This window comes from Oncorhynchus mykiss, chromosome 32 (assembly GCF_013265735.2).
Source record: "Oncorhynchus mykiss isolate Arlee chromosome 32, USDA_OmykA_1.1, whole genome shotgun sequence".
Lineage (NCBI taxonomy): Eukaryota > Metazoa > Chordata > Actinopteri > Salmoniformes > Salmonidae > Oncorhynchus > Oncorhynchus mykiss.
In genome coordinates this window covers 22281818-22307707 of record NC_050572.1, presented here as the reverse complement: position 1 = coordinate 22307707, position 25890 = coordinate 22281818, and the positions used below count along the sequence as shown (strand labels likewise).

General features: G+C 45.8%; 1 protein-coding gene across 4 annotated transcripts in view; it reads left to right on the top strand.

Moving 5' to 3' along the window:
• The window catches only part of LOC110489404 (triple functional domain protein), a 131704-nt gene that overhangs the window by 80944 nt on the left and 24870 nt on the right, over positions 1-25890 (top strand). The window contains exons 25-39 of one of the 4 annotated variants that reach the window (XM_036970826.1): positions 21-218; positions 993-1108; positions 1480-1546; positions 3094-3203; positions 3398-3467; positions 3668-3757; positions 3851-3943; positions 4276-4387; positions 7565-7755; positions 7908-8009; positions 18239-18268; positions 18551-18696; positions 19569-19668; positions 20256-20499; positions 21411-21521. In XM_036970826.1, coding sequence (XP_036826721.1) covers positions 21-218; positions 993-1108; positions 1480-1546; positions 3094-3203; positions 3398-3467; positions 3668-3757; positions 3851-3943; positions 4276-4387; positions 7565-7755; positions 7908-8009; positions 18239-18268; positions 18551-18696; positions 19569-19668; positions 20256-20499; positions 21411-21521 — 1780 coding nt within the window. Of the gene's footprint in view, positions 1-20; positions 219-992; positions 1109-1479; positions 1547-3093; positions 3204-3397; positions 3468-3667; positions 3758-3850; positions 3944-4275; positions 4388-7564; positions 7756-7907; positions 8010-18238; positions 18269-18550; positions 18703-19568; positions 19669-20255; positions 20500-21410; positions 21522-25890 lie in introns of all 4 variants that reach the window. The other 3 variants (XM_036970825.1, XM_036970828.1, XM_036970827.1) reach the window with 3 other exon arrangements.

Below are 25890 nucleotides of genomic sequence, written 5' to 3'. Positions count from 1 at the left end.
CTCTCTCACTCTCCCCCCAGCAAACAAAAGAGCGTGTGAAGCTGCTGATCCAGCTAGCAGATGGTTTCTGTGATAAGGGCCATAGTCACGCTGTGGAGATAAAGAAGTGGGTGACGGTGGTGGACAAACACTACAGAGACTTCTCCCTGCGTATGGACAAGTACCGGACCAGTCTGGAGAAGGCACTGGGCATCTCATCTGACTCTAACTCCAAGGCTGTAAGTCTGGAGGGTGTGTGGTGGTGGGGGGGCACTGGGCATCTCATCTGACTCTAACTCCAAGGCTGTAAGTCTGGAGGGTGTGTGGTGGGGGGGGGGCACTGGGCATCTCATCTGACTCTAACTCCAAGGCTGTAAGTCTGGAGGGTGTGTGGTGGTGGTGGAGGGGCACTGGGCATCTCATCTGACTCTAACTCCAAGGCTGTAAGTCTGGAGGGTGTGTGGTGGTGGGGGGACACTGGGCATCTCATCTGACTCTAACTCCAAGGCTGTAAGTCTGGAGGGTGTGTGGTGGTGGGGGGGCACTGGGCATCTCATCTGACTCTAACTCCAAGGCTGTAAGTCTGGAGGGTGTGTGATGGGGGTGGGGGGGGGGGGGGGGGGGGGCACTAGGCATCTCATCTGACTCTAACTCCAAGGCTGTAAGTCTGGAGGGTGTGTGGTGGTGGTGGTGGTGGGGGGTGGGGGGGGGCACTAGGCATCTCATCTGACACTAACTCCAAGGCTGTAAGTCTAAAGGGGGTGTGGTGGTGTCGACAGGGGGGGGTCGACAGGGTGGGGGGGTGTGGTGATGGAGGAAGGGGGATTCCATGTAATGGTTGCTGGAAATATTAATGGAAAAATCCTCTCTGCACACTGAAGAAGGTTTTTACTGAGCATGTGTGTATGATGATCCATTCCCTGTGACGCTCTTTAAAAGTACTTTATGGTACAGACCTACTGTATTTTGGGGGAAATCATGTCTCCATCTCTCCCACTCCGTCCCTCTCTCAGAGTAAGGATCTTCAGTTGGACATGATCCCAGCCACACCTCAAGGGTCAGAGGTCAAGCTGAGAGATGCGGCTCACGATCTCAACGAGGAGAAACGCAAGTCCGCTCGCAGGAAGGAGTGAGTCATCACTTCCTCTTAACTTCCTGAAACCGCATTAGATCGGTCACAGTCATAATGAACCAATTCCAAAGGCAATCAACCAGTTGATCCTACCTTGGCCTCTTGTCCCCACTCAACATCTCCTATCTAAAACACACACACACACACACACACACACACACACACACTGCTCTATACAGCCACAGACACGACAATGCATTTTAAAATGCATCCCCATCATAATGCGTTCTGGCCTGTTATAATAATGTTTTGATGAGACAGTAACTCCTACAGGTCTAAATGAACAGGGCAGACAGACTAAAGGGGTTCTGTTGATAATGCTGTAGATCAGCAGAAGAGGCTAACCATGTTTGTGTTTGTGTGAGCAGGTTTATCATGGCTGAACTGATTCAGACAGAGAAGACCTATGTCAGAGACCTAAGGGAGTGTACGGACGTAAGTTTAGTCTCTCTTTCTCTACCCCCTAACCCAGGGGTGGCAGACTCATCCCATGGAGGGCCGAGTGAATGCAGGTTTTTGGTTTTTCCAAGGGGAGGGGAGCTCCTTACTAATTATTGACCTTACATCCATACAAGGGAGGAGCGAAAACCCGTGGACACTCGGCCCGCCGTGGAATGAGTTTGACACGTGTGCCCTAACTTATAGTACGATTCTACTGCCAATGTTTGACACGTGTGCCCTAACTTATAGTGCGATTCTACTGCCAGTGTTTGACACGTGTGCCCTAACTTATAGTACGATTCTACTGCCAATGTTTGACACGTGTGCCCTAACTTATAGTACGATTCTACTGCCAATGTTTGACACGTGTGCCCTAACTTATAGTGCGATTCTACTGCCAATGTTTGACACGTGTGCCCTAACTTATAGTACGATTCTACTGCCAGTGTTTGACACGTGTGCCCTAACTTATAGTACGATTCTACTGCCAATGTTTGACACGTGTGCCCTAACTTATAGTGCGATTCTACTGCCAATGTTTGACACGTGTGCCCTAACTTATAGTACGATTCTACTGCCAGTGTTTGACACGTGTGCCCTAACTTATAGTGCGATTCTACTGCCAATGTTTGACACGTGTGCCCTAACTTATAGTACGATTCTACTGCCAGTGTTTGACACGTGTGCCCTAACTTATAGTACGATTCTACTGCCAATGTTTGACACGTGTGCCCTAACTTATAGTGCGATTCTACTGCCAATGTTTGACACGTGTGCCCTAACTTATAGTGCGATTCTACTGCCAGTGTTTGACACGTGTGCCCTAACTTATAGTGCGATTCTACTGCCAGTGTTTGACACGTGTGCCCTAACTTATAGTGCGATTCTACTGCCAGTGTTTGACACGTGTGCCCTAACTTATAGTGCGATTCTACTGCCAGTGTTTGGCACGTGTGCCCTAACTTATAGTGCGATTCTACTGCCAGTGTTTGACACGTGTGCCCTAACTTATAGTGCGATTCAACTGCCAGTGTTTGGCACGTGTGCCCTAACTTATAGTGCGATTCTACTGCCAGTGTTTGACACGTGTGCCCTAACTTATAGTGCGATTCTACTGCCAGTGTTTGACACGTGTGCCCTAACTTATAGTGCGATTCTACTGCCAGTGTTTGACACGTGTGCCCTAACTTATAGTGCGATTCTACTGCCAGTGTTTGACACGTGTGCCCTAACTTATAGTGTGATTCTACTGCCAGTGTTTGGCACGTGTGCCCTAACTTATAGTGCGATTCTACTGCCAGTGTTTGACACGTGTGCCCTAACTTATAGTGCGATTCTACTGCCAGTGTTTGACACGTGTGCCCTAACTTATAGTGCGATTCTACTGCCAGTGTTTGGCGCCACCGTGTGAAATTTGAACACAACACATGATCTTCTGAAATGTAGGGTGCCGTGTTGAATTCCATGTATGATTTGATGTAATATATCTGCCCCCTCCGTGTGTGTGATCTAACCCCCTCTCTCCATCCTCCTCCCTCCAGACGTACCTGTGGGAGATGACCAGTGGGGTAGAGGAGATCCCTCCTGGCATCGTCAACAAGGAACACATCATCTTTGGGAACATGGTGGACCTCTATGAGTTCCATCACAAGTATGTAGTTTACATCCGTACATACAGACAGACAGCAAATGATTGCAGCTGTCCTGATGGACACTAAACCATTGCTTTTGGTAGTCAAACAGTTGAAACTTGTGGTTCATTTCTAATGTAGAAACACTATACAGTTTTATGGTGTCTGCTCACTCACTCTCTCTTCTTCCCTCTCTCCTCTCTTCCATCATCAGTATCTTCCTCAAAGAGCTGGAGAAATATGAACAGCTACCAGAAGATGTGGGCCACTGCTTCGTCACCTGGGTGAGTGAGTGAGTGTGTGTGTGTGTGTGTGTGTGTGTGTAGGTTTTTATGAAATAGAGAGAGGATACACTCTAAAGAATAATTAAAATACTTTAATATCTCTATTTCTAAATTGTGATGAGTCAACAAGGAAACGTTTGGCTTTGGAGTCAATTTGTTTAAACTCTTAGTTGTATTTAGTTGTATTTCTGTGTGTCCAGGCTGATAAGTTCCAGATGTATGTGAACTACTGTAAGAACAAACCAGACTCCACCCAGCTCATCCTAGAGCACGCCGGTCCCTACTTTGACGTGAGTACCCTGCTCTCCCATTGGCCCACACTGTGACGGACAGCTCTTTGCATCCAATCACATCACTGTGTTTCTCTGTGTGGGCGTGTACAGGAGATCCAGCAGCGGCACCGATTAGCAAACTCTATCTCCTCCTACCTGATCAAGCCTGTTCAGCGAATCACCAAGTACCAGCTCCTGCTCAAGGTAACCATAGCAACCCTCTGCTATAAGCCACATACACAACCACAACAAATGTTTGTACCCTGATGTTTACATTGTGATGAGCAGGAATGTAGGGACATGCTTTTTTATTTGGTGAGTAGCTTTTATGCACCCATCACACTAGTTATCATTAGTGAGGATGTTACTTGACGTCCATAATCTGGTCCTGCGTTCAGACCATAGTTTTTGTTTCTCCTCTACATCCCAGGTTATGGGTAATTGAGGCACCCCCTAATTGGCTGAGTGTCATTCACAATAAAATGGCAGATTTGCTTTCAAAGGGTATTTGTTGAGGGTGCCTCTCTGATGTGTAGGAGCTGCTGACATGCTGTGAGGAGGGGAAAGGAGAGATTAAGGATGGACTGGAGGTCATGCTCAGTGTCCCCAAGAGAGCCAATGACGCCATGCACCTCTCAATGCTGGAGGGTAGGACACACACATACATCTAGCCAGCGATGCTCATTCACCTCTCAATGCTGGAGGGTAGGACACACACACACATCTAGCCAGCGATGCTCATTCACCTCTCAATGCTGGAGGGTAGGACACACACACACATCTAGCCAGCGATGCTCATTCACCTCTCAATGCTGGAGGGTAGGACACACACATACATATAGCCAGTGATGCTCATGCACCTCTCAATGCTGGAGGGTAGTACACACACACATCTAGCCAGCGATGCTCATTCACCTCTCAATGCTGGAGGGTAGGAGACACACACATCTAGCCAGCGATGCTCATTCACCTCTCAATGCTGGAGGGTAGTACACACACACATCTAGCCAGCGATGCTCATTCACCTCTCAATGCTGGAGGGTAGTACACACACACATCTAGCCAGCGATGCTCATTCACCTCTCAATGCTGGAGGGTAGGACACACACACATCTAGCCAGCGATGCTCATTCACCTCTCAATGCTGGAGGGTAGGACACACACACATCTAGCCAGCGATGCTCATTCACCTCTCAATGCTGGAGGGTAGGAGACACACATCTAGCCAGCGATGCTCATTCACCTCTCAATGCTGGAGGGTAGGACACACACACATCTAGCCAGCGATGCTCATTCACCTCTCAATGCTGGAGGGTAGGACACACACATCTAGCCAGCGATGCTCATTCACCTCTCAATGCTGGAGGGTAGTACACACACACATCTAGCCAGCGATGCTCATTCACCTCTCAATGCTGGAGGGTAGTACACACACACATCTAGCCAGCGATGCTCATTCACCTCTCAATGCTGGAGGGTAGGAGACACACATCTAGCCAGCGATGCTCATTCACCTCTCAATGCTGGAGGGTAGGAGACACACACATCTAGCCAGCGATGCTCATTCACCTCTCAATGCTGGAGGGTAGTACACACACACATCTAGCCAGCGATGCTCATTCACCTCTCAATGCTGGAGGGTAGGACACACACATCTAGCCAGCGATGCTCATTCACCTCTCAATGCTGGAGGGTAGGACACACACATCTAGCCAGCGATGCTCATTCACCTCTCAATGCTGGAGGGTAGGACACACACATCTAGCCAGCGATGCTCATTTACCTCTCAATGCTGGATGGAGGGTAGGACACACACATCTAGCCAGCGATGCTCATTCACCTCTCAATGCTGGAGGGTAGGACACACACATCTAGCCAGCGATGCTCATTCACCTCTCAATGCTGGAGGGTAGGACACACACATCTAGCCAGCGATGCTCATTCACCTCTCAATGCTGGAGGGTAGGACACACACACATCTAGCCAGCGATGCTCATTCACCTCTCAATGCTGGAGGGTAGTACACACACACATCTAGCCAGCGATGCTCATTCACCTCTCAATGCTGGAGGGTAGTACACACACACATCTAGCCAGCGATGCTCATTCACCTCTCAATGCTGGAGGGTAGGACACACACATCTAGCCAGCGATGCTCATTCACCTCTCAATGCTGGAGGGTAGGACACACACACATCTAGCCAGCGATGCTCATTCACCTCTCAATGCTGGAGGGTAGGAGACACACATCTAGCCAGCGATGCTCATTCACCTCTCAATGCTGGAGGGTAGGACACACACACATCTAGCCAGCGATGCTCATTCACCTCTCAATGCTGGAGGGTAGGACACACACATCTAGCCAGCGATGCTCATTCACCTCTCAATGCTGGAGGGTAGTACACACACACATCTAGCCAGCGATGCTCATTCACCTCTCAATGCTGGAGGGTAGTACACACACACATCTAGCCAGCGATGCTCATTCACCTCTCAATGCTGGAGGGTAGGAGACACACATCTAGCCAGCGATGCTCATTCACCTCTCAATGCTGGAGGGTAGGAGACACACACATCTAGCCAGCGATGCTCATTCACCTCTCAATGCTGGAGGGTAGTACACACACACATCTAGCCAGCGATGCTCATTCACCTCTCAATGCTGGAGGGTAGGACACACACATCTAGCCAGCGATGCTCATTCACCTCTCAATGCTGGAGGGTAGGACACACACATCTAGCCAGCGATGCTCATTCACCTCTCAATGCTGGAGGGTAGGACACACACATCTAGCCAGCGATGCTCATTCACCTCTCAATGCTGGAGGGTAGGACACACACATCTAGCCAGCGATGCTCATTCACCTCTCAATGCTGGAGGGTAGGACACACACATCTAGCCAGCGATGCTCATTCACCTCTCAATGCTGGAGGGTAGGACACACACATCTAGCCAGCGATGCTCATTCACCTCTCAATGCTGGAGGGTAGGACACACACACATCTAGCCAGCGATGCTCATTCACCTCTCAATGCTGGAGGGTAGGACACACACATCTAGCCAGCGATGCTCATTCACCTCTCAATGCTGGAGGGTAGGACACACACATCTAGCCAGCGATGCTCATTCACCTCTCAATGCTGGAGGGTAGTACACACACACATCTAGCCAGCGATGCTCATTCACCTCTCAATGCTGGAGGGTAGGACACACACATCTAGCCAGCGATGCTCATTCACCTCTCAATGCTGGAGGGTAGTACACACACATCTAGCCAGCGATGCTCATTCACCTCTCAATGCTGGAGGGTAGGACACACACACATCTAGCCAGCGATGCTCATTCACCTCTCAATGCTGGAGGGTAGGACACACACACATCTAGCCAGCGATGCTCATTCACCTCTCAATGCTGGAGGGTAGGACACACACACATCTAGCCAGCGATGCTCATTCACCTCTCAATGCTGGAGGGTAGTACACACACACATCTAGCCAGCGATGCTCATTCACCTCTCAATGCTGGAGGGTAGGACACACACACATCTAGCCAGCGATGCTCATTCACCTCTCAATGCTGGAGGGTAGGAGACACACATCTAGCCAGCGATGCTCATTCACCTCTCAATGCTGGAGGGTAGGACACACACATCTAGCCAGCGATGCTCATTCACCTCTCAATGCTGGAGGGTAGGACACACACATCTAGCCAGCGATGCTCATTCACCTCTCAATGCTGGAGGGTAGGAGACACACACATCTAGCCAGCGATGCTCATGCCCATATGTACGGTGAAGTAACTCTCTCTTGTTGCCTCCCCTGTAGGTTTCGATGAGAACATTGAATCTCAGGGAGAGCTGATCCTGCAGGAGTCATGCCAGGTATGGGATCCTAAGACTCTGATCCGTAAGGGTCGCGAGCGGCACCTCTTCCTCTTCGAGATGTCCCTCGTCTTCAGCAAGGAGGTCAAGGACTCCAATGGACGGAGCAAGTACATGTACAAGAGCAAACTCTACGTGAGTAAAACTCTCTCTCTCTCTCTCTCTTTGTCTCTATCGTTATTTGTCTGTATCTCCCTGTGTTTATGGTGTGTTATTGTTAAATACACATTTACATATTGCCAAAGGAATTCCTATAAAATGTGAGTGATTTCTCTCCCTCTCTCCAGACGTCAGAGTTGGGGGTAACAGAGCACGTTGAGGGAGACCCCTGTAAGTTTGCTCTGTGGGTGGGACGCACCCCAACCTCCGACAACAAGATTGTACTCAAGGTAAAGACAGAGGAGAATACCTTACATCCCTCTCTCCTCTCATCTTTCTCTCCCCATCTATCTATCCCTCTCTCCTCTCATCCCTCTCTCCCCATCTATCTATCCCTCTCTCCTCTCATCTTTCTCTCCCCATCTATCTATCCCTCTCTCCTCTCATCTTTCTCTCCCCATCTATCTATCCCTCTCTCCTCTCATCCCTCTCTCCCCATCTATCTATCCCTCTCTCCTCTCATCTTTCTCTCCCCATCTATCTATCCCTCTCTCCTCTCATCTTTCTCTCCCCATCTATCTATCCCTCTCTCCTCTCATCTTTCTCTCCCCATCTATCTATCCCTCTCTCCTCTCATCTTTCTCTCCCCATCTATCTATCCCTCTCTCCTCTCATCTTTCTCTCCCCATCTATCTATCCCTCTCTCCTCTCATCTTTCTCTCCCCATCTATCTATCCCTCTCTCCTCTCATCTTTCTCTCCCCATCTATCTATCCCTCTCTCCTCTCATCTTTCTCTCCCCATCTATCTATCCCTCTCTCCTCTCATCTTTCTCTCCCCATCTATCTATCCCTCTCTCCTCTCATCCCTCTCTCCCCATCTATCTATCCCTCTCTCCTCTCATCTTTCTCTCCCCATCTATCTATCCCTCTCTCCCCATCCATCCATCCCTCTCTCCCCATCCATCTATCCCTCTCTCCTCTCATCTTTCTCTCCCCATCCATCTATCCCTCTCTCCTCTCATCTTTCTCTCCCCATCTATCTATCCCTCTCTCCTCATCTATCTATCCCTCTCTCCTCTCATCTTTCTCTCCCCATCCATCTATCCCTCTCTCCTCTCATCTTTCTCTCCCCATCTATCTATCCCTCTCTCCCTATCCATCTATCCCTCTCTCCCCATCCATCTATCCCTCTCTCCCATCCATCTATCCCTCTCTCCTCTCCTTTATCTCTCCTCCCCCATTATCCCTTTCCCCATCTATCTATCTATCTATCTATCTATCTATCTATCTATATATCTATCTATCTATCTATCCCTCTCTCCTTTATCTATTCTCCTTTATCTCCTCTCTGCCTCATTACACTTGCCCCCTCTTCTCCTTTCTTCTATTTCCCTCTTCTCCTCTCCTCTCCTCTCCTCTCCTCTCCCCTGTTTGATTGCATGACTATGGTACTGCCTGATGGATATGAAGCCTTCGTATGAGCCTTCGTATGTGCTTCTCTGTTTCTTGTTCCTTTCTGTACTTCTCTCTCTCCCTCTTTATACATCTATTACCTTGCTGTCTTTATCTCTCTGTGTTGTCTCTAACGACTGTTCTATCATACAGTCTAGTACAGTACATCTGTTACCTTGCTGTCTTTATCTCTCTGTGTTGTCTCTAACGACTGTTCTATCATACAGTCTAGTACAGTACATCTGTTACCTTGGTGTCTTTATCTCTCTGTGTTGTCTCTGATGACTGTTCTATCATACAGTCTAGTACAGTACATCTATTACATTGGTCTCTTTATCTCTCTGTGTTGTCTCTAATGACTGTTATATCATAGTCTAGTCTAGTACAGTACATATGTTACCTTGGTGTCTTTATCTCTCTGTGTTGTCTCTGATGACTGTTCTATCATACAGTCTAGTACAGTACATCTGTTACCTTGCTGTCTTTATCTCTCTGTGTTGTCTCTGATGACTGTTCTATCATACAGTCTAGTCTAGTACATCTATTACCTTGCTGTCTTTATCTCTCTGTGTTGTCTCTAATGACTGTTATATCATAGTCTAGTCTAGTACAGTACATATGTTACCTTGGTGTCTTTATCTCTCTGTGTTGTCTCTGATGACTGTTCTATCATACAGTCTAGTACAGTACATCTGTTACCTTGCTGTCTTTATCTCTCTGTGTTGTCTCTGATGACTGTTCTATCATACAGTCTAGTCTAGTACATCTATTACCTTGCTGTCTTTATCTCTCTGTGTTGTCTCTGATGACTGTTCTATCATACAGTCTAGTACAGTACATCTGTTACCTTGCTGTCTTTATCTCTCTGTGTTGTCTCTGATGACTGTTCTATCATACAGTCTAGTCTAGTACATCTATTACCTTGCTGTCTTTATCTCTCTGTGTTGTCTCTGATGACTGTTCTATCATACAGTCTAGTACAGTACATCTATTACCTTGCTGTCTTTATCTCTCTGTGTTGTCTCTGATGACTGTTCTATCATACAGTCTAGTCTAGTACATCTATTACCTTGCTGTCTTTATCTCTCTGTGTTGTCTCTGATGACTGTTCTATCATACAGTCTAGTACAGTACATCTGTTACCTTGCTGTCTTTATCTCTCTGTGTTGTCTCTGATGACTGTTCTATCATACAGTCTAGTCTAGTACATCTATTACCTTGCTGTCTTTATCTCTCTGTGTTGTCTCTGATGACTGTTCTATCATACAGTCTAGTACAGTACATCTGTTACCTTGCTGTCTTTATCTCTCTGTGTTGTCTCTGATGACTGTTCTATCATACAGTCTAGTCTAGTACATCTATTACCTTGCTGTCTTTATCTCTCTGTGTTGTCTCTGATGACTGTTCTATCATACAGTCTAGTCTAGTACATCTATTACCTTGCTGTCTTTATCTCTCTGTGTTGTCTCTGATGACTGTTCTATCATACAGTCTAGTACAGTACATCTATTACCTTGCTGTCTTTATCTCTCTGTGTTGTCTCTAATGACTGTTCTATCATACAGTCTAGTTCAGTACATCTGTTACCTTGCTGTCTTTATCTCTCTGTGTTGTCTCTAATGACTGTTCTATCATACAGTCTAGTACAGTACATCTATTACCTTGCTGTCTTTATCTCTCTGTGTTGTCTCTAACGACTGTTCTATCATACAGTCTAGTACAGTACATCTATTACCTTGCTGTCTTTATCTCTCTGTGTTGTCTCTAACGACTGTTCTATCATACAGTCTAGTACAGTACATCTGTTACCTTGCTGTCTTTATCTCTCTGTGTTGTCTCTAACGACTGTTCTATCATACAGTCTAGTACAGTACATCTGTTACCTTGCTGTCTTTATCTCTCTGTGTTGTCTCTGATGACTGTTCTATCATACAGTCTAGTACAGTACATCTGTTACCTTGCTGTCTTTATCTCTCTGTGTTGTCTCTGATGACTGTTCTATCATACAGTCTAGTCTAGTACATCTATTACCTTGCAGTCTTTATCTCTCTGTGTTGTCTCTAATGACTGTTCTATCATACAGTCTAGTCTAGTACATCTATTACCTTGCTGTCTTTATCTCTCTGTGTTGTCTCTAATGACTGTTCTATCATACAGTCTAGTCTAGTACATCTGTTACCTTGCTGTCTTTATCTCTCTGTGTTGTCTCTAATGACTGTTCTATCATAGTCTAGTCTAGTACAGTACATATATTACCTTGCAGTCTTTATCTCTCTGTGTTGTCTCTGATGACTGTTCTATCATAGTCTAGTCTAGTACATATATTACCTTGGTCTCTTTATCTCTCTGTGTTGTCTCTAATGACTGTTCTATCATACAGTCTAGTACCGTGCATATATTACCTTGGTGTCTTTATCTCTCTGTGTTGTCTCTAATGACTGTTCTATCATACAGTCTAGTACAGTACATCTGTTACCTTTCTGTCTGTATCTCTCTGTGTTGTCTCTGATGACTGTTCTATCATACAGTCTAGTCTAGTACAGTACATCTGTTACCTTGCTGTCTTTATCTCTCTGTGTTGTCTCTGATGACTGTTCTATCATACAGTCTAGTACAGTACATCTGTTACCTTGGTCTCTTTATCTCTCTGTGTTGTCTCTAATGACTGTTCTATCATACAGTCTAGTCTAGTACAGTACATCTGTTACCTTGCTGTCTTTATCTCTCTGCGTTGTCTCTGATGACTGTTCTATCATACAGTCTAGTCTAGTACAGTACATCTGTTACCTTGCTGTCTTTATCTCTCTGTGTTGTCTCTGATGACTGTTCTATCATAGTCTAGTCTAGTACATCTATTACCTTGGTCTCTTTATCTCTCTGTGTTGTCTCTGATGACTGTTCTATCATACAGTCTAGTACAGTACATCTGTTACCTTGCTGTCTTTATCTCTCTGTGTTGTCTCTAATGACTGTTCTATCATAGAGTCTAGTCTAGTACATATGTTACCTTGCTGTCTTTATCTCTCTGTGTTGTCTCTGATGACTGTTCTATCATACAGTCTATTACAGTACATCTATTACCTTGCTGTCTTTATCTCTCTGTGTTGTCTCTGATGACTGTTCTATCATAGTCTAGTCTAGTACATATGTTACCTTGCTGTCTTTATCTCTCTGTGTTGTCTCTGATGACTGTTCTATCATAGTCTAGTACAGTACATCTGTTACCTTGGTCTCTTTATCTCTCTGTGTTGTCTCTAATGACTGTTCTATCATACAGTCTAGTTCAGTACATCTGTTACCTTGCTGTCTTTATCTCTCTGTGTTGTCTCTAATGACTGTTCTATCATAGAGTCTAGTCTAGTACAGTACATATGTTACCTTGGTGTCTTTATCTCTCTGTGTTGTCTCTGATGACTGTTCTATCATACAGTCTAGTACAGTACATCTATTACCTTGGTCTCTTTATCTCTCTGTGTTGTCTCTAATGACTGTTATATCATAGTCTAGTCTAGTACAGTACATATGTTACCTTGGTGTCTTTATCTCTCTGTGTTGTCTCTAACGACTGTTCTATCATACAGTCTAGTACAGTACATCTGTTACCTTGCTGTCTTTATCTCTCTGTGTTGTCTCTGATGACTGTTCTATCATAGTCTAGTCTAGTACAGTACATCTGTTACCTTGCTGTCTTTATCTCTCTGTGTTGTCTCTGATGACTGTTCTATCATACAGTCTAGTCTAGTACATCTATTACCTTGCTGTCTTTATCTCTCTGTGTTGTCTCTGATGACTGTTATATCATAGTCTAGTCTAGTACAGTACATCTATTACCTTGCTGTCTTTATCTCTCTGTGTTGTCTCTAACGACTGTTCTATCATACAGTCTAGTACAGTACATCTGTTACCTTGCTGTCTTTATCTCTCTGTGTTGTCTCTGATGACTGTTCTATCATAGTCTAGTCTAGTACAGTACATCTGTTACCTTGCTGTCTTTATCTCTCTGTGTTGTCTCTAACGACTGTTCTATCATACAGTCTAGTACAGTACATCTATTACCTTGGTCTCTTTATCTCTCTGTGTTGTCTCTAACGACTGTTCTATCATACAGTCTAGTACAGTACATCTGTTACCTTGCTGTCTTTATCTCTCTGTGTTGTCTCTGATGACTGTTCTATCATACAGTCTAGTACAGTACATCTATTACCTTGCTGTCTTTATCTCTCTGTGTTGTCTCTGATGACTGTTCTATCATACAGTCTAGTACAGTACATATGTTACCTTGGTCTCTTTATCTCTCTGTGTTGTCTCTGATGACTGTTCTATCATACAGTCTAGTACAGTACATCTGTTACCTTGCTGTCTTTATCTCTCTGTGTTGTCTCTGATGACTGTTCTATCATACAGTCTAGTACCGTGCATCTGTTACCTTGCTGTCTTTATCTCTCTGTGTTGTCTCTGATGACTGTTCTATCATAGTCTAGTCTAGTACAGTACATCTGTTACCTTGCTGTCTTTATCTCTCTGATGACTGTTCTATCATACAGTCTAGTACCGTGCATCTGTTACCTTGCTGTCTTTATCTCTCTGTGTTGTCTCTGATGACTGTTCTATCATACAGTCTAGTCTAGTACATCTATTACCTTGCTGTCTTTATCTCTCTGTGTTGTCTCTAATGACTGTTCTATCATACAGTCTAGTACAGTACATCTGTTACCTTGCTGTCTTTATCTCTCTGTGTTGTCTCTGATGACTGTTCTATCATACAGTCTAGTACAGTACATCTGTTACCTTGCTGTCTTTATCTCTCTGTGTTGTCTCTGATGACTGTTCTATCATACAGTCTAGTACCGTACATCTGTTACCTTGCTGCCTTTATCTCTCTAATGACTGTTCTATCACACAGTCTAGTACCGTACATCTGTTACCTTGCTGTCTTTATCTCTCTAATGACTGTTCTATCACACAGTCTAGTACCGTACATCTGTTACCTTGCTGTCTTTATCTCTCTAATGACTGTTCTATCATACAGTCTAGTACCGTACATCTGTTACCTTGCTGTCTTTATCTCTCTAATGACTGTTCTATCATACAGTCTAGTACCGTACATCTGTTACCTTGCTGTCTTTATCTCTCTGTGTTGTCTCTAATGACTGTTCTATCATACAGTCTAGTACCGTACATCTGTTACCTTGCTGTCTTTATCTCTCTGTGTTGTCTCTAATGACTGTTCTATCATACAGTCTAGTACCGTACATCTGTTACCTTGCTGTCTTTATCTCTCTGTGTTGTCTCTAATGACTGTTCTATCATACAGTCTAGTACCGTACATCTGTTACCTTGCTGTCTTTATCTCTCTGTGTTGTCTCTAATGACTGTTCTATCATACAGTCTAGTACCGTGCATCTGTTACCTTGCTGTCTTTATCTCTCTGTGTTGTCTCTAATGACTGTTCTATCACACAGTCTAGTACCGTACATCTGTTACCTTGCTGTCTTTATCTCTCTGTGTTGTCTCTAATGACTGTTCTATCACACAGTCTAGTACCGTACATCTGTTACCTTGCTGTCTTTATCTCTCTGTGTTGTCTCTGATGACTGTTCTATCATACAGTCTAGTACCGTACATCTGTTACCTTGCTGTCTTTATCTCTCTGTGTTGTCTCTAATGACTGTTCTATCATAGTCTAGTCTAGTACAGTACATCTATTACCTTGCTGTCTTTATCTCTCTGTGTTGTCTCTAATGACTGTTCTATCACACAGTCTAGTACCGTACATCTGTTACCTTGCTGTCTTTATCTCTCTGTGTTGTCTCTGATGACTGTTCTATCATACAGTCTAGTACCGTGCATCTGTTACCTTGCTGTCTTTATCTCTCTGTGTTGTCTCTGATGACTGTTCTATCATAGTCTAGTCTAGTACAGTACATCTGTTACCTTGCTGTCTTTATCTCTCTGATGACTGTTCTATCATACAGTCTAGTACCGTGCATCTGTTACCTTGCTGTCTTTATCTCTCTGTGTTGTCTCTGATGACTGTTCTATCATACAGTCTAGTCTAGTACATCTATTACCTTGCTGTCTTTATCTCTCTGTGTTGTCTCTAATGACTGTTCTATCATACAGTCTAGTACAGTACATCTGTTACCTTGCTGTCTTTATCTCTCTGTGTTGTCTCTGATGACTGTTCTATCATACAGTCTAGTACAGTACATCTGTTACCTTGCTGTCTTTATCTCTCTGTGTTGTCTCTGATGACTGTTCTATCATACAGTCTAGTACCGTACATCTGTTACCTTGCTGCCTTTATCTCTCTAATGACTGTTCTATCACACAGTCTAGTACCGTACATCTGTTACCTTGCTGTCTTTATCTCTCTAATGACTGTTCTATCACACAGTCTAGTACCGTACATCTGTTACCTTGCTGTCTTTATCTCTCTAATGACTGTTCTATCATACAGTCTAGTACCGTACATCTGTTACCTTGCTGTCTTTATCTCTCTAATGACTGTTCTATCATACAGTCTAGTACCGTACATCTGTTACCTTGCTGTCTTTATCTCTCTGTGTTGTCTCTAATGACTGTTCTATCATACAGTCTAGTACCGTACATCTGTTACCTTGCTGTCTTTATCTCTCTGTGTTGTCTCTAATGACTGTTCTATCATACAGTCTAGTACCGTACATCTGTTACCTTGCTGTCTTTATCTCTCTGTGTTGTCTCTAATGACTGTTCTATCATACAGTCTAGTACCGTACATCTGTTACCTTGCTGTCTTTATCTCTCTGTGTTGTCTCTAATGACTGTTCTATCATACAGTCTAGTACCGTGCATCTGTTACCTTGCTGTCTTTATCTCTCTGTGTTGTCTCTAATGACTGTTCTATCACACAGTCTAGTACCGTACATCTGTTACCTTGCTGTCTTTATCTCTCTGTGTTGTCTCTAATGACTGTTCTATCACACAGTCTAGTACCGTACATCTGTTACCTTGCTGTCTTTATCTCTCTGTGTTGTCTCTGATGACTGTTCTATCATACAGTCTAGTACCGTACATCTGTTACCTTGCTGTCTTTATCTCTCTGTGTTGTCTCTAATGACTGTTCTATCATAGTCTAGTCTAGTACAGTACATCTATTACCTTGCTGTCTTTATCTCTCTGTGTTGTCTCTAATGACTGTTCTATCACACAGTCTAGTACCGTACATCTGTTACCTTGCTGTCTTTATCTCTCTGTGTTGTCTCTGATGACTGTTCTATCATACAGTCTAGTACCGTACATCTGTTACCTTGCTGTCTTTATCTCTCTGTGTTGTCTCTAATGACTGTTCTATCACACAGTCTAGTACCGTACATCTGTTACCTTGCTGTCTTTATCTCTCTGTGTTGTCTCTAATGACTGTTCTATCACACAGTCTAGTACCGTACATCTGTTACCTTGCTGTCTTTATCTCTCTAATGACTGTTCTATCACACAGTCTAGTACCGTACATCTGTTACCTTGCTGTCTTTATCTCTCTAATGACTGTTCTATCACACAGTCTAGTACCGTACATCTGTTACCTTGCTGTCTTTATCTCTCTAATGACTGTTCTATCACACAGTCTAGTACCGTACATCTGTTACCTTGCTGTATTTATCTCTCTAATGACTGTTCTATCACACAGTCTAGTACCGTACATCTGTTACCTTGCTGTCTTTATCTCTCTAATGACTGTTCTATCATACAGTCTAGTACCGTACATCTGTTACCTTGCTGTATTTATCTCTCTAATGACTGTTCTATCACACAGTCTAGTACCGTACATCTGTTACCTTGCTGTATTTATCTCTCTAATGACTGTTCTATCACACAGTCTAGTACCGTACATCTGTTACCTTGCTGTATTTATCTCTCTAATGACTGTTCTATCACACAGTCTAGTACCGTACATCTGTTACCTTGCTGTATTTATCTCTCTAATGACTGTTCTATCACACAGTCTAGTACCGTACATCTGTTACCTTGCTGTATTTATCTCTCTAATGACTGTTCTATCACACAGTCTAGTACCGTACATCTGTTACCTTGCTGTATTTATCTCTCTAATGACTGTTCTATCACACAGTCTAGTACCGTACATCTGTTACCTTGCTGTATTTATCTCTCTAATGACTGTTCTATCACACAGTCTAGTACCGTACATCTGTTACCTTGCTGTCTTTATCTCTCTAATGACTGTTCTATTATACAGTCTAGTACAGTACATCTGTTACCTTGCTGTCTTTATCTCTCTAATGACTGTTCTATCACACAGTCTAGTACCGTACATCTGTTACCTTGCTGTCTTTATCTCTCTAATGACTGTTCTATCACACAGTCTAGTACAGTACATCTGTTACCTTGCTGTCTTTATCTCTCTAATGACTGTTCTATCACACAGTCTAGTACCGTACATCTGTGGCTGGGGCTGTTTTGTTTATGTTTGTATCTCTGAATATTCAATGTTTGTTTGCCAACCAACCGTGGGCTAACATGCTTACGCCAACACCACTGACATGAACTTTAACCCCTAAACTCCCACAATTCCTCCAACTCCCACACCCTCTAGCTACTTTTTACATCCTCTGTATGGATGAGAGGCATGTACAGTTTTCTCTTCTAGAAAAATGGATCTCTTCTTGTTTTAGGATTTGACACCTCACGTGTTGACCCTCTATCAGTTCAATTCAAGGGGCTTTATCTTCCGTCTCTCTCTCTGTCTCCTTACCGAATTGAACATCTTATATGTTTTTAATGCCCACCTCCAAAGATAGTTTTAGTACTGACGCCTCTTGTTTGTGTCAGTGGTTGGAAAATCATGTTGCCCTACTCCTAACCAGTTGTCTCTGACATAATATAATGACTCTGTTCCTATTCTGTCCATCAATATAACTGTTTACCACCTAATTAACTAACTAGCCACCACCAAAATGCTCTAACTGTGGTCCGTCAGTCATCTCGAGCCATTCTGTCATCATTGAAAATGTAATATAAATGAACTAAACACAAACCAGTGAAATGCTCTATTCTATATTTGAACCAAAGCCAAGTCAGGGATGCAAACATGGATCAATGGTGAGTAAAACTGTACTAACTAGCCTATCACATAATATAGCCCTCGGCTGCATCTCAATACTCTACTGTGGCCTCCTCTCTTTGTCTCCTTTCCTCTCCTACTCTCCTTATTCTCTGTTTCAATGTCCACACTAGCTTACTACTTAGAATGAAGTCGTGTGGGTATTGGAATATAACCGTTTGGGTGTATGAAACTGTTTAGACTAAAATGTGAGTTCTGAGAGCGAGGTGATTGGGTGAATTAATTTACGACCTTTGACCCCTTCCCTGGGCCAATGGCAGGCGTCGAGCATTGAGAACAAGCAGGATTGGATCAAACACGTCAGGGAGGTGATCCAGGAGCGAACCATCCACCTGAGAGGAGCTCTGAAGGAACCCATACACATCCCTAAGTCTGCCACCGCCAAGCACCACAAGGGACACCGCAGGTACAGGTACACAAATGCATAAGTACACACCTACACACACAGAGATACACATACACTGAGTGTACAAAACATTATGAACACCTGCTCTCTCCATGACATAGACTTACCTGGTGAACGCTATGATCCGTTATCGATGTCACCTGTTAAATCCACTTCAATCAGTGTAGATGAAGGGGAGGAGACATGTTAAAGAAGGATGTTTAACCCTTGAGACAATTGACACATGGAGGCTGAATTGTCAAGACAAAATATTTGAGTGCCTTTAAATGGGGTGTGGTGGTAGGTGCCAGGCTGAGTGTGTCAAGAACTGCAACGCTGCTGGATTTTTCACACTCAACAGTTTCCCATGTGTATCAAGAATGGCCAACCACCCAAAGGACATTCAGCCAACTTGACACAACTGTGGGAAGCTTTGGAGTGAACATGGACCAGCATCCCTGTGGAATGCGTTCGACACCTTGTAGTCCATTGCCTTGTGGAGTCCATTGCCTTGTGGAGTCCATTGCCTTGTGGAGTCCATGGCCTTGTGGAGTCCATTGCCTTGTGGAGTCCATTGCCTTGTGGAGTCCATTGCCTTGTGGAGTCCATGCCCTTGTGGAGTCCATGCCTTGTGGAGTTCATGCCTTGTGGGGTCCATTACCTTGTGGAGTCCATGCCTGGTAGAGTTCATGCCTTGTAGAGTCCATGCCTTGTTGAGTCCATGCCCCTATGAATTGAGGCTGTTCTGAGGGCAGGAGGGGGGTGCAACTCAATATTAGGGAGGTGTTCTTAATGTTTTGTAATCTGTGTACACTCATATGCATGTAGACACACACATAACCACCTCCCCAAACATACACTTCCACACTCACCTCTGCCTGTGTATTTGTCAGGGATGGAGAGGACTTGGACAGCCAGGGTGATGGCAGCAGCCAACCAGACACCATCTCTATCGCTTCACGCACCTCACAGAACACACTGGACAGCGACAAGGTGAGCACACACACACTGGTCATCTCTCTGGCCATACCAATATCATATACCCCAGACAGGTGAGCACACACACACACACACTGGTCATCTCTCTGGCCATACCAATATCATATACCCCAGACAGGTGAGCACACACACACACACTGGTCATCTCTCTGGCCATACCAATATCATATACCCAAGACAAGTGAGCACACACACACACACACTGGTCATCTCTCTGGCCATACCAATATCATATACCCAAGACAGGTGAGCACACACACACACACTGGTCATCTCTCTGGCCATACCAATATCATATACCCCAGACAGGTGAGCACACACACACACACTGGTCATCTCTCTGGCCATACCAATATCATATACCCCAGACAGGTGAGCACACACACACACACTGGTCATCTCTCTGGCCATACCAATATCATATACAGCATACAGTATTTGTGATCATGAAGAAAAGGCTTCAGTTGAAAAGAACCTGAGGACGTTGTTGCTTTAGCCTCTCAGGGAAAGGATGTAATAATGATCCACCTCCTCGTATGATTCTACATTCCTCCTGACCATCTCTCTCTCCTCTCCTCCAGCTGTCTGGTGGCTGTGAGCTGACCGTGGTGATCCATGACTTCATGGCTGGTAACAGCAACGAGCTGACCGTCCGGAGGGGCCAGACTGTGGAGGTCCTGGAGAGGTGCCATGACAAGCCTGACTGGTGTCTGGTGAGGACCACGGACCGCTCCCCTGCCCACGAGGGACTGGTACCCTGCGCCATGCTCTGCATCGCCCACTCACGCTCCTCCATGGAGATGGAGGGGATATTCAACCATAAAGGTGGGTGAGGAGGTGTCGGTAGGAGGAAGTGTCATTGAGTTTTAGAAAAGCTCTATACTGTGGATTATTCTATGTATTATGAGTAGGGGGAGAAATGTGTGTTCAGAATCCTCTTCTGTCTTTGATAACCTCTTTCTCACTCACCCTCCTCCCTCTCTCTCCCCCCTCCTCCCTCTCGCTCCCCCCTCCTCCCTCTCTCCCTCCCTCTCCCTCCTCCTCCCTCTCCCTCCTCCTCCCTCTCACCCTCCTCCCTCTCACCCCCCTCCCTCTCCCCCCTCCTCCTTCTCACCCTCCTCCTCCCCCTCTCTCCCTCCTCCTCCCTCTCACCCCCCTCTCCCTCCTCCCTCTCTCCCTCCTCCTCCCTCTCACCCTCCTCCTCACTCTCTCCCTCCTCCTCCCTCTCTCCCTCCCCCCTCCTCCCTCTCCCTCCTCCTCCCTCTCACCCTCCTCCCTCTCCCTCCTCCTCCCTCTCACCCCCCTCCCTCTCCCCCCTCCTCCCTCTCACCCCCCTCCCTCTCCCCCCTCTCACTCCCCCCTCCTCCCTCTCTCCTTCTCACCCTCCTCCTCCCTCTCTCTCCCTCCTCCTCCCTCTCTCTCCCTCCTCCTCCCTCTCACCCCCCTCTCCCTCCTCCCTCTTACCCTCCTCCCTCTCTCCCTCCTCCTCCCTCTCTCCCTCCCCCCTCCTCCCTCTCCCTCCTCCTCCCTCTCACCCTCCTCCCTCTCCCCCCTCCTCCCTCTCACCCCCCTCCCTCTCCCCCCTCCTCCCTCTCTCCTTCTCACCCTCCTCCTCCCTCTCTCTCCCTCCTCCTCCCTCTCTCTCCCTCCTCCTCCCTCTCTCTCCCTCCTCCTCCCTCTCTCTCCCCCCTCCTCCCTCCCTCTCTCTCCCTCCTCCTCCCTCTCTCTCCCTCCAGACACTCTATCAGTCTGTAGTAATGACTCCATCATGCCAGGCTCCTCTGCCACTCTGCAGCCTGGGCATCATGGCATGGGCTCACACACCTCGCCAGGGCCCAAACGACCTGGTAAACACACACACACACACACACACACATTTTTGCAAGGGAGTGGATCCCAATCCGTGACCATATTTTTCATGAATTTGGGACTTCAGTCATTTTTTATGCCGAAACCGGATTAGATGCAAAACTATGTCCTGGACGGCAGGTTGTCGGCCCCAGTGAGGGACTTGGCCGTACGCACTACCCTCTGTAGTGCCTTGCGGTCGGATGCCAAGCAGATGCCATACCAAGCGGTGATGCAGCCAGTCAAGATGCTCTCAATGGTGCAGCTGTAGAACTTTTTGAGGATCTGAGGGTCGATGCCAGATCTTTTTAACTTGCTGCACTGGTGTATCTGTCACTGTTGATTAATAGTATATTAATATTTTTGGGACATTTTGGAGAACACTTATGGATCTGTTAGACACACATATTTATCTATATAATTTCTCTAAACTGATTTGACAACTGATTTTCATTTCTGGTGTAAGGTGTGGTTAACGACACTGAACAAAAATATAATCAAATCAAATCTAATCTTATTGGCCACATACACATGGTTAGCAGATATTAATGCGAGTGTAGCGAAATGCTTGTGCTTCTAGTTCCGACCGTGCAGTAATATCTAACAAGTAATCTAACAATTTCACAACTACCTTATACACACAAGTGTAAAGGAAAGAATAAGAATATGTACATATAAATACACTGCTCCAAAAAATAAAGGGAACACTAAAATAACACATCCTAGATCTGAATGAATGAAATATTCTTATTAAATACTTTTTTCTTTACATAGTTGAATGTGCTGACAACAAAATCACACAAAAATGATCAATGGAAATCAAATTTATCAACCCATGGAGGTCTGGATTTGGAGTCACACTCAAAATTAAAGTGGAAAACCACACTACAGGCTGATCCAACTTTGATGTAATGTCCTTAAAACAAGTCAAAATGAGGCTCAGTAGTGTGTGGGCCTCCACGTGCCTGTATGACCTCCCTACAACGCCTGGGCATGCTCCTGATGAGGTGGCGGATGGTCTACTGAGGGATCTCCTCCCAGACCTGGACTAAAGCATCCGCCAACTCCTGGACAGTCTGTAGCATCAATGCCTTCCTCTTGCAGGAACTGCTGACACACTCCATCCACATGAGGTCTAGCATTGTCTTGCATTAGGAGGAACCCAGGGCCAACCACACCAGCATATGGTCTCACAAGGGGTCTGAGGACCTCATCTCGGTACCTAATGGCAGTCAGGCTACCTCTGGCGAGCACATGGAGGACTGTGCGGGCCCCCAAAGAAATGCCACCCCACACCATGACTGACCCACCGCTAAACCGGTCATGCTGGAGGATGTTGCAGGCAGCAGAACGTTCTCCACGGCGTCTCCAGACTCTGTCACGTCTGTCACATGTGCTCAGTGTGAACCTGCTTTCATCTGTGAAGATTTGCCAATCTTGGTGTTCTCTGGCAAATGCCAAACGTCCTGCATGGTGTTGGGCTGTAACCCCCACCTGTGGACGTCGGGCCCTCATACCACCCTCATGGAATCTGTTTCTGACCAGTTGAGCAGACACATGCACATTTGTGGCCTGCTGGAGGTCATTTTGCAGGGCTCTGGCAGTGCTCCTCCTGCTCCTCCTTGCACAAAGGCGGAGATAGCGGTCCTGCTGCTGGGTTGTTGCCCTCCTACGGCCTCCTCCACGTCTCCGGATGTACTGGCCTGTCTCCTGTTAGCGCCTCCATGCTCTGGACACTACGCTGACAGACACAGCAAACCTTCTTGCCACAGCTCGCATTGATGTTCCATCTTGGATGAGCTGCACTACCTGAGCCACTTGTGTGGGTTGTAGACTCCGTCTCATGCTACCACTAGAGTGAAAGCACCGCCAGCATTCAAAAGTGACCAAAACATCAGCCAGGAAGCATAGGAACTGAGAAGTGGTCTGTGGTTATCACCTGCAGAACTACTCCTTTATTGGGGGTGTCTTGCAAATTGCCTATAATTTCCACCTGTTGTCTATTCCATTTGCACAACAGCATGTGAAATGTATTGTCAGTGTTGCTTCCTAAGTGGACAGTTTGATTTCACAGAAGTGTGATTGACTTGGAGTTACATTGTGTTGTTTAAGTGTTCCCTTTATTTTTTTGAGCAGTGTATATGGATGAGTGATGGCCGAACGGCATAGGCAAGATGCAGTAGATAGTATAGAGTACAGTATGTACATATGAGATGGGTATGTAAACATTATATTATGTGGCATTGCTTTTTTTATAATTTTATAATTTTTTATTATTAAAGTGGCTTGAGATTGAGTCAGTCTGTTGGCAGCAGCCACTCAATGTTAGTGATGGCTGTTTAACAGCCTGATGGCCTTGAGATAGAAGCTGTTTTTCAGTCTCTCGGTCCCAGCTTTGATGCACCTGTACTGACCTCACCTTCTGGATGATAGAGGGGTGAACAGGCAGTGGCTCAGGTGGTTGTTGTCCTTGATGATCTTTTTGGCCTCTGTTACGCTTTCTTCAACACGCTGTCTGTGTGGGTGGTCCATTTCAGTTTGTCCGTGATGTGTACGCCGGGGAACTTAAAACTTCCCACCTTCTCCACTACTGTCCCGTCGATGTGGATAGGGGAGTGCACCCTCTGCTGTTTCCTGAAGTCCACAATCATCTCCTTTATTTTGTTGACGTTGAGCGAGAGGTTATTTTCCTGACACCACACTCCGAGGGCCCTCACCTCCTCCCTTTAGGCCGTCTCGTCATTGTTGGTAATCAAGCCTACCACTGTAGTGTCGTCTGCAAACGTGATGATTGAGTTGGAGGCGTGCATGGCCACACAGTCATGGGTGAACAGGGAGTACAGGAGAGGGCTGAGAACGCAATCTTGCGGTGCCCCAGTATTGAGGATCAGCAGGGTGGAGATGTTGTTTCCTACCCTCACCACCTGGTGGCGGCCCGTCAAAGTCCAGGACCCAGTTGCACAGGGCGGGGTCGAGACCCAGGGTCTCGAGCTCGATGACGAGTTTGGAGGGTACTATGTTGTTAAATGCTGAGCTGTAGTCGATGAACAGCATTCTTACATAGGAATTCCTCTTGTCCAGATGGGATAGGGCAGTGTGCAGTGTGGTTGCGATGGCATCTTCTGTGGACCTATTGGGGCGGTAAGCATATTGGAGTGGGTCTAGGTTGTCAGGTAGGGTGGAGGTGATATGATCCTTGACAAGTCTCTCATAGCACTTCATGATGATGGAAGTGACTGCTACAGTGTGATAGTCATTTAGCTCAGTTACCTTAGCCTTCTTGGGAACAGGAACAATGGTGGCCCTCTTGAAGCATGTGGGAACAGCAGACTGGGATTGATTGAATATGTTCGTAAACACACCAGCCAGCTGGTCTGCACATGCTCTGAGGACGCGGCTGGGGATGCCGTCTGGGCCGACAGCCTTGCGATGGTTAACACGTTTAACTGTTTTACTCCTGTTGGCTGCGGTGAAGATAATGTGGTCGACATTTGATTGTAAGGAATTCTAGGTCAGGTGAACAAAAGGACTTAACCATAAGGCATACACCCTTCTTCTTACCAGGGAGATGTTTGTTTCTGTCGGCGTGATGTGTGAAGAAACCAGGTGGCTGTACCGACTCTGATAACGTATCCCGAGTGAGCCATGTTTCCGTGAAACAAAGAACGTTACAATCTCTGATGTCTCTCTGGAAGGCAACACTTGCTCGAATTTCGTCTACCTTGTTGTCAAAAGACTGGACATTGGCTAATAGTATACTCGGGAGCGGTGCACGATGTGCAGGTCTACGGAGCCTGACCAGAAGACCGCTTCGTCTACCCCTTCTGCGGCGCCGTTGTTGTTTTGGGTCCGATCCATTGTCCTGAGTGGTGTTCCAAAGAGAGGATCCGCATCGGGAAAGTCGCATTCCTGGTCGTAATGTTGGGAAATTTACGTTGCTCTTATATCCAATAGTTCTTGCCAGCTGTATGTAATAAGAATTTCCTGGGGTAACAATGTAAGAAATAATACATTAAAAAACAAAATACTCCATAGTTTCCTAAAAACGCGAAGCGAGGCGACCATCTCTGTCGGCGCCATCATTCTCCAGTCAGGGAGAGACAAATGCAGCAATTTCAAGATTAGGCCCTAAATTAGTCCCTAATCTATGGATTTCACATGACTGGAACACGCTGTCGTACACGTCGATCCAGTGCATCCCAAACATGCTCAATGGGTAACATGTCTGGAGACTATGCAGGTCATGGAAGAACTGGGACATTTTCAGCTTCCAGGAATTGTGTTCAGATCCTTGCGACATGGGGAAATGCATTATCATGCTGAAACATGAGGTGATGGCAGCGGATGAATGGCACTGCAATGGACCTC